Below are 13,277 nucleotides of genomic sequence, written 5' to 3' on the forward strand. Positions count from 1 at the left end.
TAAACTTTAGTGACAGCATCAGAATGTTCAAGGCTTTAAAACCACAATGTGTTTTACGTTGCTTTCACTCTCAAAGAACGTTCACAGCTAGTTTGAGCCCATCAATTTCATATAGAATCATGTGTTAAAAACAAGTAAATTGAACGACCAAATAAATTAAAAATGTTTTAAAGCCCTGAGTTCATAGACTGGTTTTAGGAGATTTTTAGGAAACATGGGACTCTATTTTAATAAGCAGCTTATAAGATTTTGGCAAACCATATTTCCTACGACAATGGGGTCTCATACAGGTCTGCAGTTCAAAATCCAAGTTTGAAATCTGGGACGGAAGGCATTCTGGAAAATGGAGAATCTACTAGTAAAATCAATGGCGTTTCATGTTCGATGCTGGCTGTCACGGAAGGGCTGGGCATTTGTTGGTCTGAGTGTAGCTGGTCTCATGTGAATCCAACTCGGTACACAATCGTAAACACTAAAACATGTCAAGCAAAGTACATGGTGCGCAGCGTGTCCTGATGGACCTGGACTGCCTTTGCCAACGCCTGGTGGTCTCGTCCGTTACTCTGCCCGGAGGTATGGCTTCCTTCAGCACTGTGGGGATGGGGGACAGAGAGAGAGAAAGAGAGAAAGAGAGAGAGAGAGAGAGGGAGAGAGAGAGAGGGAGAGAGAGAGAGAGGAGAGAGGAGAGAGAGAGAGAGAGAGAGAGAGAGAGAGAGAGAGAGGAGAGAGAGAGAGAGCGCAGCCTTTAACGCACCATGAGGCAGCACACTGATAGCTAAGTTAGGACCACGCACCAGCCATCTGGGGAGGCAGCCACACAGCTAACAAATGGCGGTGAAGATGCTAGCTTTTGGGTGTCTGTGTCAGGCTCGGCTCCAGCCACTGGGACCCCACTGCTTCCCATTCCAGAAAAGCAGCTGCCAAAGCCTGTTGCAGCAACGACCCCAGCCAGGAAAGGCATGCCACTCACCTATCATGTTCTTTATCCACCAGGTGGTACCTGGCCCGGAAGGCCACCAGGTGAGCATAGTATGCTGGCGCCGGGATGGACACGGAGCGCGTGCAGCGCACGTAGGTGTGACACAGCTGGTAGGTGAGAATCTGCAGCTCATCGGAAGAGAAACGATTGTCATCCCAAAGCACGTGATAGTGGGAAGGCCTGCTTGTTCCCTAAAAGCAGATCAGAGGGTCAGAGAGGTAAACATGCAAGAGAGAAGTCCAGAACTCACCTGCAAAAGGGTGCTGCCGAGAGAAGCTGTGCTTCCACCCCACAGCAGAATCCTTCACAGAGGATACAGGGGGAGGACGCTCAGTGACAAGAAGGTATTTCTATTATCCTATCATGTATCATTATAAACAGGCATCAGAGCCACATATTCTTTGACCCCCTACTGGTAAAATAACAGACTATACACACATTTATTTGTGTAGAGAAAACTCACAGGAAAGATATAATACAGAAATGGTTGTTTGGAGGATAATGTCATTTGTATATACTAGGTTTTCTACAATGCTTTATTTATAAAGGCAAGAAGCAATCTCTAATAAGTTACATATTAACGCCTTTAAAATGGGAGTTTGAACATATATTTATTTTGTGCAGTGTATGCAGTTTGGAATCTTTCAAAACTGAAGGAGGTGGGGCTGGTCGCCTGGCCCACGCCCCAGGCGGAGTGCCTGCCGGGGCTCAGGTGCCGGCACGGCCGCTGCACTGCTCGCCGGGGCACCACGACCAGTCAGCTAGGAGCGCACTTGAGGGAAGGGCCTTTCTCTGGCTTCTCCCTACCCGCCTTCCCTGCCACTCAACCCAAGCCAGCCAGCAGGCCCTTCCTGACTCTCTGTCTGTGTTCAGGCTCCCGGGGACTGGTGGGCGGCAGATGCTCTTATCCTCTGATGAAGCACACATTCTGCACCCCACTTTCAGCATTTAATCGGTGGCTGTCACGGGGGCCTGCGGGCAGTGGGGTATTTTGTATCAGAGGGTGTGCCGAGGACATGGCAACCACAGCAGAGCAGGAGCCCTTGAGGCCCATTTTGTCAAAGCGCTTAAATGTCTCCAGTGCGAGATTTCCCCCATTAGAAAGTGCCTGCGCAGAAAATGGAGGGAGACAGGTTTACCCCTTAAACAAACCAGAGGCCCCGGGGGACGAGGGCTCCACCCACCAGGAGGGAAGCCAGGAAAGACAGACTGGGACGGAAGCCGGGCTGGCCTGTACAGAAAAGCGCCCGCCCGACATGGAAGCCGTCCCGGGGACAGACGAGCCCGGGAAGCACTGCGGAGGCCTCCTTCCTCTCTGCGCCACGCGCCTCTTCTTCCTTTTTAACAACCTTTAAAAATGTAAACACCGCTCAGCCCTCAGGCTGCACCCTGACAGGCTGCAGGCTGGAGGCGGCCCACAGGCCAGTCTGCCAAGCCCTGTTCTAGAGCCACCACGGCCATGTGAAGGACCTGCAGGTGTATTTCCCGTGGCAGAAGTACAAAGTTTACGGTAAGCCCTCCAAGTTTAAGTTCAAATCCCTTGGGGGTGGATATCTAAGTCCTCACTTATAACTTGAAACACCCAAAAGCCCCTCTGTGGTGAAGCAGGACGGGCACCCAGAGCTAAGTTCCTCCTGTGCCAAGGGGCACAGCCTCGCAGATCCTGGTGGCTCAGCTCTGACAACAGGTACGCTGGACGTGGCACTTCTGAGGTGGCAACATTCTCTCAGAATCACTCTTGGCAAGCTGTGGGTCTCTTCGCCGGGAGGGACAAGGAATGCCACATGGTGACCTTCCCCGTACACCAGTGCCCGTGCGTGGTGGGCACGCAAGGCTGACCCCGCCCCTGTCACCTCTCATACCCCATCCAGCTCGCCAAACTCCAAGCACACAGGGATGCCACTTGTCCCCGCCGGCCTGCCTGGCCTTCGCACTCATTGCTCCTTCTTCCTGGAGCTCATCTCGGCTAAAATGGGAACCCACTCCCGCCCCAGCACAGCACCCCAGTGGGTCCTCCGTCCCCAACACCTGATGGCTCTCAGCCTCCACGGTTTACTGGTCAACCGCCTGTGTCCCCTCGGGATGGACTGGAGCCCCATCCGTGCTGTTCACCACCACATCCCCAGTGCCCACTGGAGCACCTGGCACAAGGTTTGTGCTCTGCAAGTGTTTGCTGAATGTGGGGACGACACCCCAGAGACACCAAGACTGTGCCAAGTGGACCCTCTGTCCTTACCTGGATGCCAGCATGACTACACAGGTAGAAATCAAACTCGGTCGGGTGGGTGATTTTCGTGTCCACGGTCGTCCCTGCTGGAATGTTTCCGCTCTTCCCCACCTTCAGCAACACAGGAGCCCATTAGACACGCCCAGGGGACAACAGGGCAAAGCAAGCAAGCAGACAAGACGCAGCCACACGGCCTTCTGCTCTGAAGTCTTTAAATTGGCCAATACATTTGCTCAGTGCTATGGTATTAAAATTTAACATACACTAACAACTGAAATCAAATTAATTCCTGCTCTCTTTGGGCTGGGGTTATTTTTCACCATCTCATAAAGGCCCCTGAGGGAAATGCAGAGTCTTCCCTTCACTGAAGCATCTGCGTGGGCCACCTGAAGGGACTTCATCATTGTTGAGGCCAAGATGGAAACTGTCACCAACGTAACAAATCTAAGACCAGACGACGGACACGTGACAGCCGTCACCTGCCCACGTGCACCCGCGCACGCGTGCGCGCGCGCGCGCGCACGCACACACACACACACACACTACTCAAGGCAGAAGAGCTAGAAAACCCTGACAGCTGTCAAGAGCTTCCCCACTCTACCGGGGGTTCAATCACCACCGCCAGGGAGGGCGGGTTGCTCCACCAGAGGACATCCAAGGAGCTGGGGTGTGGGAGGGACTACAAATTCTACCAAACCACTTAACTCTCAGTTTACACTCTAGCATCGAAAAACCACCAAACATCCAGCTATGCTACTGGAACAGCAAAACTCCCAATCAGTCATGAAGTCATTGATTGAGTTTTTTTTACTCGTGCAATTTCAAACCTACACAAACAAGAAAATCCCCAGTGTAACCACTCTGCACCTGCAGATGTGTGTGTGTGTTTACTTCTTCTCAACCTTTTTTTTACACCTTCAGATTATTTATTTATTTGTTTGTTTATTTATTTATTTTTGGCTGCGTTGGGTCTTTGTTGCTGTGCGCGGGCTTTCTCTAGTTGCAGCGAGCGGGGGCTACTCTCTGTTGCAGTGCGTGGGCTTCTCACTGCAGTGGCTTCTCTTGTTGCGGAGCACGGGATCTAGGCACGCAGGCTCAGTAGTTGCGGCACACGAGCTTAGTTGCTCCGCTGTATGTGGGATCTTCCTGGGATCGAACCCGTGTCCCCTGCACTGGCAGGCGGATTCTTAACCACTGCACCATCAGGGAAGTCCCAGACTTTTAATATAAGTAAAATATTTGAAAAGAGTGCCTACCTTTGTATCCCTTCCATGCTGCAGTCTCAAATCTATAGACTTTATTATTCCCACACATACTTTTATTCCCTGCTACATATTTAAGTTTCCGTTAGCACTATATTGTATTACTTTGCAGATTTTAAAATTGTAGGGGTGTCCCTGGTGGCAAAGTGGTTAAGAATCTGCCTGCCAATGCAGGGGACATGGGTTTGAGCGCTGGTCCGGGAAGATCCCACATGCTGCGGAGCAACTAAGCCCGTGCGCCGCAACTACTGAGCCTGCACTCTAGAGCCCATGAGCCACAACTACTGAAGCCCGTGCACCTAGAGCCCATGCTCTACAACAAGAGAAGCCATCGCAATGAGCAGCCGGCGCACCGCAACAAGGAGTAGCCTCTGCTCACCGCAACTAGAGAAAGCCCATGTGCAGCAACGAAGACCCAATGCAGCCAAAAATAAATAAGTAATATAAATAAATAAATTTATTTAAAAAAACAACTGTATACATGTATCCTATATGTTTTGCTACTTTCTGTTTTTGCTCTGTATTACAATTTTGAGATGTAGTCATTTGGTAGCTATACTTTATTATTTTTCATTGCCGTATAAGTGCCAATATATAAATACATTACAACCTTTTCTCCTGTGAACAGATTAATTTTTTGCTATTATAGACAATACTGCCAGAATATTCTTATAGAATACATGTCTCCTTGTACACAAGTCTGTGAGTTCCTCCCGGGTAGATCTCTAGAACTGCCAGTGCTCCAAGTTGGTTCTCCATTTGTACTCCCGTCGAAAGTGCAGGAGAATCCTCTTCATAGTAACGCCCTCACTCTGTGCTAAGTGCTCTGCCTGTTAGCTCAGCCAACCCTCCCAACATCCTCAGAAGGTGGACACATAGGCCTCCTGCCACCTCAGCCTGCAGACCTCTCTTGCCAGGAGTCAGGAGGGCTCAAAGTCAGCTTATTCCAGCACCCCACTTTCTCTCTCAGAATAGACAAGAGTGAACTAGAAAACGAAGAAGCAGTAGAGCAGATTAACACAAGCAAAAGGTACTTCTCTGAAGACAGATAAACCCAGCAGGACTCAACACAAAGAAAGAACACTTGTAATTATGTTGGGAACAGAAGGGGAACAATGGCTGCAGAGGGAGTGTGTGTTATTTGAATCATAATGGAATGATAACAACTTCATGACAACACATTGGAAAACAGAAGAAACAAACACGTGTTTGTAGAATTACATAAGTTACCAAAATCAGCTGAGTAGGATAGTCCAATCATTGTTCCAAAAGGCATCAGGCCCAGAGAGTTTTACAGGCAAGCTTTACTAAGGCTTCAAGAACAGATGATCTTAAAGTGTGGCAGAGCACAGGAAAAAGGGGGGAAACTACTTAGCTTATTTTATGTAGTCAGTCCAGAGATTTTTACAGGCAAGTTTCACCAGACCTTCGAAGAATAATCTTGGGGGACTCACATTATGAGGTTAGCCTGATAAATACCAAATGTTGTCAAGGATGTGGGTGCCATGATGAGGAGCAAAGGGTCTGGAGCCAGATAACCTGGCTCCAATCCATCCCCTCAGCATCTGGGCTGCGTGACCACAAGTGCTGCAGTGGGCTTGAAATCAAAATTTTAAGTTTCCTTACGCTTTTTCCTACGTAACAGAAAACGTGGTTTGGGAACTTCCCTGGGGGCGCGGTGGTTAAGAATCTGCCTGCCAAGGCAGGGGACACGGGTTCGAGCCCTGGTCCGGGAAGATCCCACATGCCGTGGAGCAACTAAGCCCGTGCAGCACAACTACTGAGCCTGCACTCTAGAGCCCACAAGCCACAACTACTGAGCCAAAGTGCCGCAACTACTGAAGCCCATGTGCCCTAGAGCCCGTGCACCGTAACTACCGAGCCCACGTGCCCTAGAGCCCGTGCACTGCAACTACTGAGCTCACGTGCCGCAATTACTGAAGCCTGAGCACTCTAGGGCCCGTGTACCCAGAGCCCGTGCTCCACAACAAGAGGAGCCACCGCAATGAGAAGCCCACGCACTGCAACGAAGAGTAGACCCCGCTCGCCGCAACTGGAGAAAGCCCGCGTGCAGCAACGAAGACCCAATGCAGCCCCCCCAAAATAAATTAATTAAAAAAAAAAATGTGGCTTGTAGAATACCGAGGTTTGGCAATCTCCTGAGACCTCTTTTGTGATCTGGGACAACGCCAGCTCGTGTAAGCCCTCAGCGTGAGCTCAGCTGTCACAGGCAGAGTTCTGTCTGTGAGGTCTGGCTCATTCCTTTCTTCCCATTTTCAGTTTTTGCTAACTTGTGCCTGTTTCACTTTCTGATAGTGGTCTGTTAAAACAGACCTCTTTGATGGTGTGTTTGTCAATTTCTCCTTGAAATTCTGTCTGTTTTTGCTTCACTTTTTTTCTTTACATATGTTTAGGTCATGGCGTGAGGTACATCCACGCTCACAGCTGTTACATCTTATCGGTGATCATGACAAAGTATCCCTTTTCCTCGTTATTGACTCTCAATTTGCATTTTGTCTTCCATTTAGGCAAGAAGCATTTTTGGTGCTGTGGTGCCACTGTGGCATTAGCGGGCTGCACCGCGTGGACACTAACCCCCGACTTCCAGCCCTGCTGGTGGACAGTCTGATGGAATGTCCTTCCCTTCTGGGAGGTCTTTTTTCTCATGCAGTTACTTTGAAGCTGTGCAGTTTTAGGACAATGTGTCTAGGTATGGATTTATTTTTATTTATCCTGTTGGGAACAGGAGAGGCCTTTTAACCTAAGGGTTCTGATCTTTCTCCAACTGTGGACAATTCTCATCAGTTACAACGGCAAGTCTTACGTCTCCTGCATGCTCGTGGTTCTTGTTCTGGAACAGCCAGGAGAGGGATGAGGAGCTTGGACACCGCTGTCTTTCAGTGTTTCTCCAGACCAGACCCCTGAGTGAGCTCCCCAGGCCCTCTTCCAGCACTCCAACCACCCCGTGGGCTCCCCACTTTACTGCATTCTCCCGCATTCTTTACACTATGCTGTCTATGACCATGGTTGCTAACTGGCCCTGAAACCTCACCTTTGGTAATTTCCTTATCAGATAAATGGCATCTGCCTGGACCTATCCTGGACCTGTGGGGTTTGCAGGTTCAAACTTCTCACCAAACTGAGGAGAGCCCTTCTCCAACGTGTCAGGCTGGGTCGCCACGAAGGGCTGGGTCTCCCAAGAGCCTGGGAGGTGGTGCGGGGCGTGAGACCCGTGTCCCTCGAGGCTGCACAGCCCAGGGTCGAGGACACTCACCCGCTCATTCTTGTCGGTGCAGAAGAGCCGAGTGTGGTGCCTCTTCTGGACCACTATGAACGTGATCCCCGGCTGGTAGTCTTTTTCTAGCTTAATGCATGCCTCTCGGATAGCCAGTAACTCGTGGTGAAGAACCTATGGAAAGAAAGAAGAACACTTTTGAGGATCATTATTATGTTCTCAGGCCTCTCGCTACCTTGGAATGAATCCCTTAATTATGTGTATATTTGATACATATTTACGTTAAGGCTTGTAGTTCCACTAGCTTGTTGTTACCTGTGTGATTCTGTCTCTCTGAGCCTGTTTCTTCATTAATATCATGGAGCAAACGATACCCAGGTTTCGTGGTTAAATGGTTTAGGTTAGATAATGGAGAAACAGGCTGAGCGCAGTCTCTGGAATGTTCTAAGTGTTACCACCCACCGTGGACATGAGGCACTGTGGGAAACACATACATGAACCAATCAATCCAACAGCTTATTTTTGGATTGGAGAAGATGGAGAGAATCTAGTAAAAAACAAAAACAAAACAAAACAAAACACCCCCAAAAACCACTGCTTAGGAGCTGGACCTGAGTTCAAATCCTAGCTCTACCACTATGCAACTGTGTGGCTTTGGAAAGCCATGCACCCTGTGTGATCCCCAGTTTTAAAATGGGAACATCCCACCTTGCAAGCTTGCTGTGAAGACTAAAGTCAACTGCGAAGCGCCAGGAGTTAGGGTACAACGATGCTGGCACTGTCTCCGCTCCCCCACCTGTGTCAGAGAGGAACAGGCACACAGCCTGGCACAGGGTGGTGATGGCTGCTACAGGGACCACACACCTCAGGGTTTCAGCAACTGCCCTCATCAAATATTGTGTTGTGATGTCTCAAAAATATGTCTTGCGTTCTGGGTCCGGAAACCCCATTGTGGTGATTCTGTAAGATGTGGAGTGCGTGCACAGAGAGAGAAAACAGAGGATGACACGAACCGTCCTCTGTAGTAAGAATGCCCATGACAGAGGGTGAATGGGTGCTCAGAAGAGGGGAGAACATCTCCCAGAGGAGGGAACCAGATAGTTTTGTGTAAGAGGGGCTTCGAGCTCAGCTGGCACGAGCTGGATCTGGACCCGAGAGGCGGCACAGGAGCCCCCAGTCCAGGTTCCCACAGAAGCTCCGAGTCAGGGGCCCTGGCCAGGGGCTCCCAGGCGGTCAAGGAACCTCGAAGCCATCCCCCTCGCCTGCTGTGGCCTCAGCTGCCCCTGCTCTGGACCAGGAAGGCGACGGCACCCGCGCCTTGTCACGTGACCCCCCGCCTGGCTAGCAAGGTGGCCTGGGGCCTTGGGACACACTGGAGTGCCTCTCAGGACGTCTTCCTGTCTGGGTGGGTCTCCTGCAGCATCGGATACTTCTGCCTTCCCTGCTACTGTCTCTGGACGAAGCGTGCACTGGAGACGCAGAAGGGGTGGAGGTGGCATTAGCTCTGGCCAAGTATGGACGCACTCAGGGGGCATCAATCCCCTGAGCTCCAGGCTCGGATGGATTCACCGCTGCCCACAGTCCCCTCAACCTGGAGACGCTGCGGGCGCTTTCACCTGGAGCGTAGCAACAAGCCCCCCTTTTGTCCTCACCTGCCCCTGCGCCAGTGCCCCGGTGTCTAAGAGGGTCCCCTGCCTTCCAGACGCTTCCTCAAGGCGATGCCCCACACGTCACCCAAGGTGCCGCCTCTCCCTCCACGTCCAAACAGTGGCTGCGTCCTGTCGCCTATTTCCAAAGGGCTCCCACCCACCCTCCGCCCGGCCACCGTCCTCCCCCTGCTCTGTGCTCTCCCCACTCCGGCCCGCCCCCTCCTTCGCAGACAGAGGTGACCCCCAAGCCACAGCGGTGTCCCTGCCCCACAGAGACTCCCCACAGCCTGTAAGGCAAAACCTGGAGCCGGGAAGGGCCCCTGGCTGGCATGTGCTGGACCAAGTCCGCCTGGACAGGCCCCTCCGCCCCACCTGCCGCAGGGTCCTGACAACCCCGAGCCCATCACTACCGCCCACACGGCGACCAGATAAACCTGGGGGCAAAACGAAAACCACCCCACTGTCTTCATTAGCGAACCTAAGAAGCTGTCCTGCCGAGAAACAGGTGAGTTTAAGACACAGAGAAGAGGGCAGGGAAAACGCGGGGGAGGCGGCCAACCTGCTGGAACTGCCCCTCGGAGACACCGTCTCGGTAGAAGATGATGCGGGTGGGCTTGAAGCGCGTGGACTTGTAGAACTGGATGAGAAGCTCGCGCACCATGGCCGCCAGGTCCTGGATGATCTCCTGCCGGTGCTGCTGGACGCGCACGGTGGCGCAGTAGCGGTTCGGGTGGGCGTCCATGCTGCCCACGACCTGCGGGGCAACGCGGGTCAGCAGGAGACCCGAGGGCCCCCGCTCTGGGGGTGAAGGGGGTCCAGGAGAGGGCTCGTCACATGCAAACCCACCACCTTTACAACTCCTCTGAGTGCGTGGCTGTAGTGTTTATAAATGTGTTCCAAAGAATAAAAGCTTGCCCGAGGGACCTAATAAAAAAATCAACAATTGTTCTGGACCCCTAATTCTGCTTGTGATTAGATGTGGCTGAATTACATCAGCCCAGAGAAGGTACCTGGCGACACTGACAGCGTTCCTAATTCTTTCAAGCACACTGTTTTCCCAAAGCCATGTGCACCTCCACACACGACACTCCAAGATTCCGACCCCTAAGAGTGACGGGTGTCCCAAAGGGAAGCTGGCCTGAAACCAGTCGCCTGCAGGTGCCACCCAGAGGGAACCAGACGGCGAGTGCCAGGGACATGACCCCACCGGGCCACCCTGCTGCACTGCTCATGCTGATCAGACAAGGAAAGGGCCCAGAAGTACGGAGATGCTGATTACGCAGGAACACAGACCAACAGGGGGCCCGGCAGGAGGTGATACTCACGGCGGCGATGGACGGCTTCTTCCCGTCCCCGGCAGGTGGGTGCGTGACATCTGCCCCCAGAAAGATGACGGGCTGCTGGAACACCGGAGGCCTGAGAGGGGAAGCGGGAGCGTCAGAGGCCAAGGCTCGGGGACACTGCCCGGACCTCTCAGGGTACTGGCGCCAGCGTTACTTTGTGTGCGAAGGGTACTGTGGCCATGTTTGTAAAGACTCCTTATCTTTCAGTCACAGGTACAGAAAGCCTTACAGGTGAAAGGACGCTTGGTGCGAGATCTGCTTCAGAATGAGGCGGTGGGGGAGAGGGTGCAGCTGGAGTGTAGACGGAATGAGAGGGCTGAGGTGCCGACAGCTGCTGTGGCTGGGCTCAGGGACATGAGGGTTCTGCCACGTAGATGGCTGAAAATTCCAAGCCGATTATACACACAAAGAGTCCCATGGTTTGTTACCCAGCCTTGGACCTGCAGCCGCACTGCACGGTACACAGGAGCATCCTTGTTCTCTACCCGTTAGAGGCCAGTAGCAGCCCCCGTCCTGACACCCCTACGTCTCCAGCATGACCACACACTCTCAGGGCTGCGACACCGCCCCAGTTGAGAAGTACTGCTCTAAGCTCTCTCCCTGGGTCTTCTAACCGCCGGCTGCACTCCAGCGGTCACGACCCTGAAGCGCCAGCGTTGGGGGCACGGTTCTCGAGCCAGCGGGCGGGTCCCAGACTCACCGGCTGTGCGTTCTGGAGCTTCCTCTCTCTAGGCCTCACTCTCTTCTCCCTGACCGCGCCTGCCCCCACCTCCACCTGACCCCGTGGCTCTTCCCTGCTGCCCCCTCCCCCAATCCTGGATCGTCCTGGGAGCATCCGCAGCATAACACACGCAGTTATGGCTCACACCTTGCACCAGCAAAACCACACCTGCCTCCGGACTCCACCCTCTTCCCACAGCTCCCTCGCTTCCCTTGCTCGCCTTGCGGCAAAGCTCCCGGAATTAGCAGAACCCGTCTACTGCCTCCCAAGCAGGCCTCGTGCTGCCATGGCAACAAGACTCCTCTTTGCAAGGTTACCGACGACCTGCACACGTCCCCCAGTCCCATGGTGGAGCCTCGGACCTCATCGCACTTGGCCGGTTGGCACCGAGTGACACGGCCAAGCACCGGCTCTTCCCCCGACCCCACCAGGCTCCAGTGCTGCCTCCCCGACTCCCCGGGGCTGAGGACCTGGATATCCTTCCTATCTACACCCTGCCCTGGGGCTTCTCTCCAGCCTAGAGGCCTTAGGTACCACCTCCTTGTGAGGATCCCTGAACAAACCTCACCAACACCGGGCCTCTGTTTCCCCTCCCCCCCCCCCCCCACCCAGTGTCTCCCCTGGGAGGCTGACGCACCTGCCCAGCTTCCTCATCCAGTGCTGCCTGACCGCTCCAGAGGCGCAGGCTTGGACCCACTCTCGAGTCTCCTCTCCCATTCACAGAGCATCCCGCCCCAGCCGTGCCCCAGCCCCTCTCCTGGGACAACGCAGGAGGGCCCGGTCCCCACTCCACCCAGAGCTGGAGTCGCCTTTTAGAACGAGGTCACTGGAGCGACACCTCCACTCGTGAAGCTCCCTCCCGTGGATGCGCTCCCCCGGAGGGGGTGCCAGGCCCCCCAGCAGCCCTCTGCCCCTCAGTCTCTCAGTGGAGCACCTGCCGCACTCCTGGCAGCCTGCACCACAGGGCCCTTGCACGGTCTGTGCCCTCTGGAACGGTCTCCTCCCCGGTGTCCACATGATCCCGCCCCCTCCAGTGCCTGCAGTCTGCTTAGTGCCACCTCCCCTGTGAAACCCTCACCCTTCTGAGCTCCTGTCCCTTCCACTGTGTCACTGTTGCTCACCTGGGAAGTGCATTCATGGACCCTCTCACCAGGGCCTGCGCTGCAGGGCTAGGGCTCCTGCACACAGTAGGCGCTCAATAAACACAGAACCTGCTGCTGAGTGAACTGAGCGAGTCCAACGACCCCTCATCGCAGAGCCAGCCCCGCTCAGGGCAGCCACCACATCTCACGTGCGGGACCCCCGGCCCCGGATGGGGTAAGAAGTCCCTTCTCCTCGAGCCCCTGCACCCGGTCCTCAGGGGCCTGCAGGTGGCCCTGGTCCCCTAGACCGAGGGCGGCCGAGACCCACGTGCTACTCGCTTCCTTCACCCACTGTCCAGGGGAGCGGACGCCGGCCTCGGCAGGCCACCCCCATCCCGGGGAGTCACGCACCGGCTGCCCCGCACGCACGCGGCGGAACGCCGGCCTCACCTCCCCTGGGGCAGCAGGATGTTGTTCACGCCGCCCAGTTTGACGTTGATCTTCAGGCAGAGGTTGGACAGGGTCTGCGGCGTGGTCCTCTGCACGTTCTTCATCTGCACGCACTGCGTGGCCATCCCCAGCACCGTGTCTCCCACACGCTTGACCTCGGCTGCGGAGGGAACGGTGCGCTCAGGACGGCTCCCCTGGCGCCTCCCCTCCGCCCGCCCCGAGCTCCCCCACCCCACGTGCAGCCAAGCCCGTGCAAGAGGGGCCGGGCCCAAGAGGGGGTCAGAGCCCGGGTTCCAGATCTGCTCCACACCGCCCAGGCCTGCGCTGGC

At 54.3% G+C, this 13,277-nt stretch overlaps 1 protein-coding gene across 1 annotated transcript in view; it reads right to left on the reverse strand.

The window, feature by feature from the left end:
• Positions 1 to 226: 226 nt before the first annotated feature.
• AGO2 (argonaute RISC catalytic component 2) overlaps positions 227 to 13,277 on the reverse strand; it is a 96,618-nt gene continuing 83,567 nt past the window's right edge. Inside the window, exons 13-19 of the mRNA XM_079722416.1 lie at positions 12,949 to 13,108; positions 10,678 to 10,768; positions 9,912 to 10,106; positions 7,743 to 7,877; positions 3,216 to 3,317; positions 971 to 1,170; positions 227 to 591 (exon numbers count right to left, since the gene is read on the reverse strand). Of these exons, the coding sequence (XP_079578542.1) occupies positions 483 to 591; positions 971 to 1,170; positions 3,216 to 3,317; positions 7,743 to 7,877; positions 9,912 to 10,106; positions 10,678 to 10,768; positions 12,949 to 13,108 (992 nt within the window). The 3' untranslated portion in view covers positions 227 to 482. The remainder of the gene's footprint in view (positions 592 to 970; positions 1,171 to 3,215; positions 3,318 to 7,742; positions 7,878 to 9,911; positions 10,107 to 10,677; positions 10,769 to 12,948; positions 13,109 to 13,277) is intronic.

The sequence above is a fragment of the Hyperoodon ampullatus genome (genome assembly GCF_949752795.1).
Source record: "Hyperoodon ampullatus genome assembly, chromosome: 17".
In the NCBI taxonomy this organism is placed as follows: Eukaryota; Metazoa; Chordata; class Mammalia; order Artiodactyla; family Ziphiidae; genus Hyperoodon; species Hyperoodon ampullatus.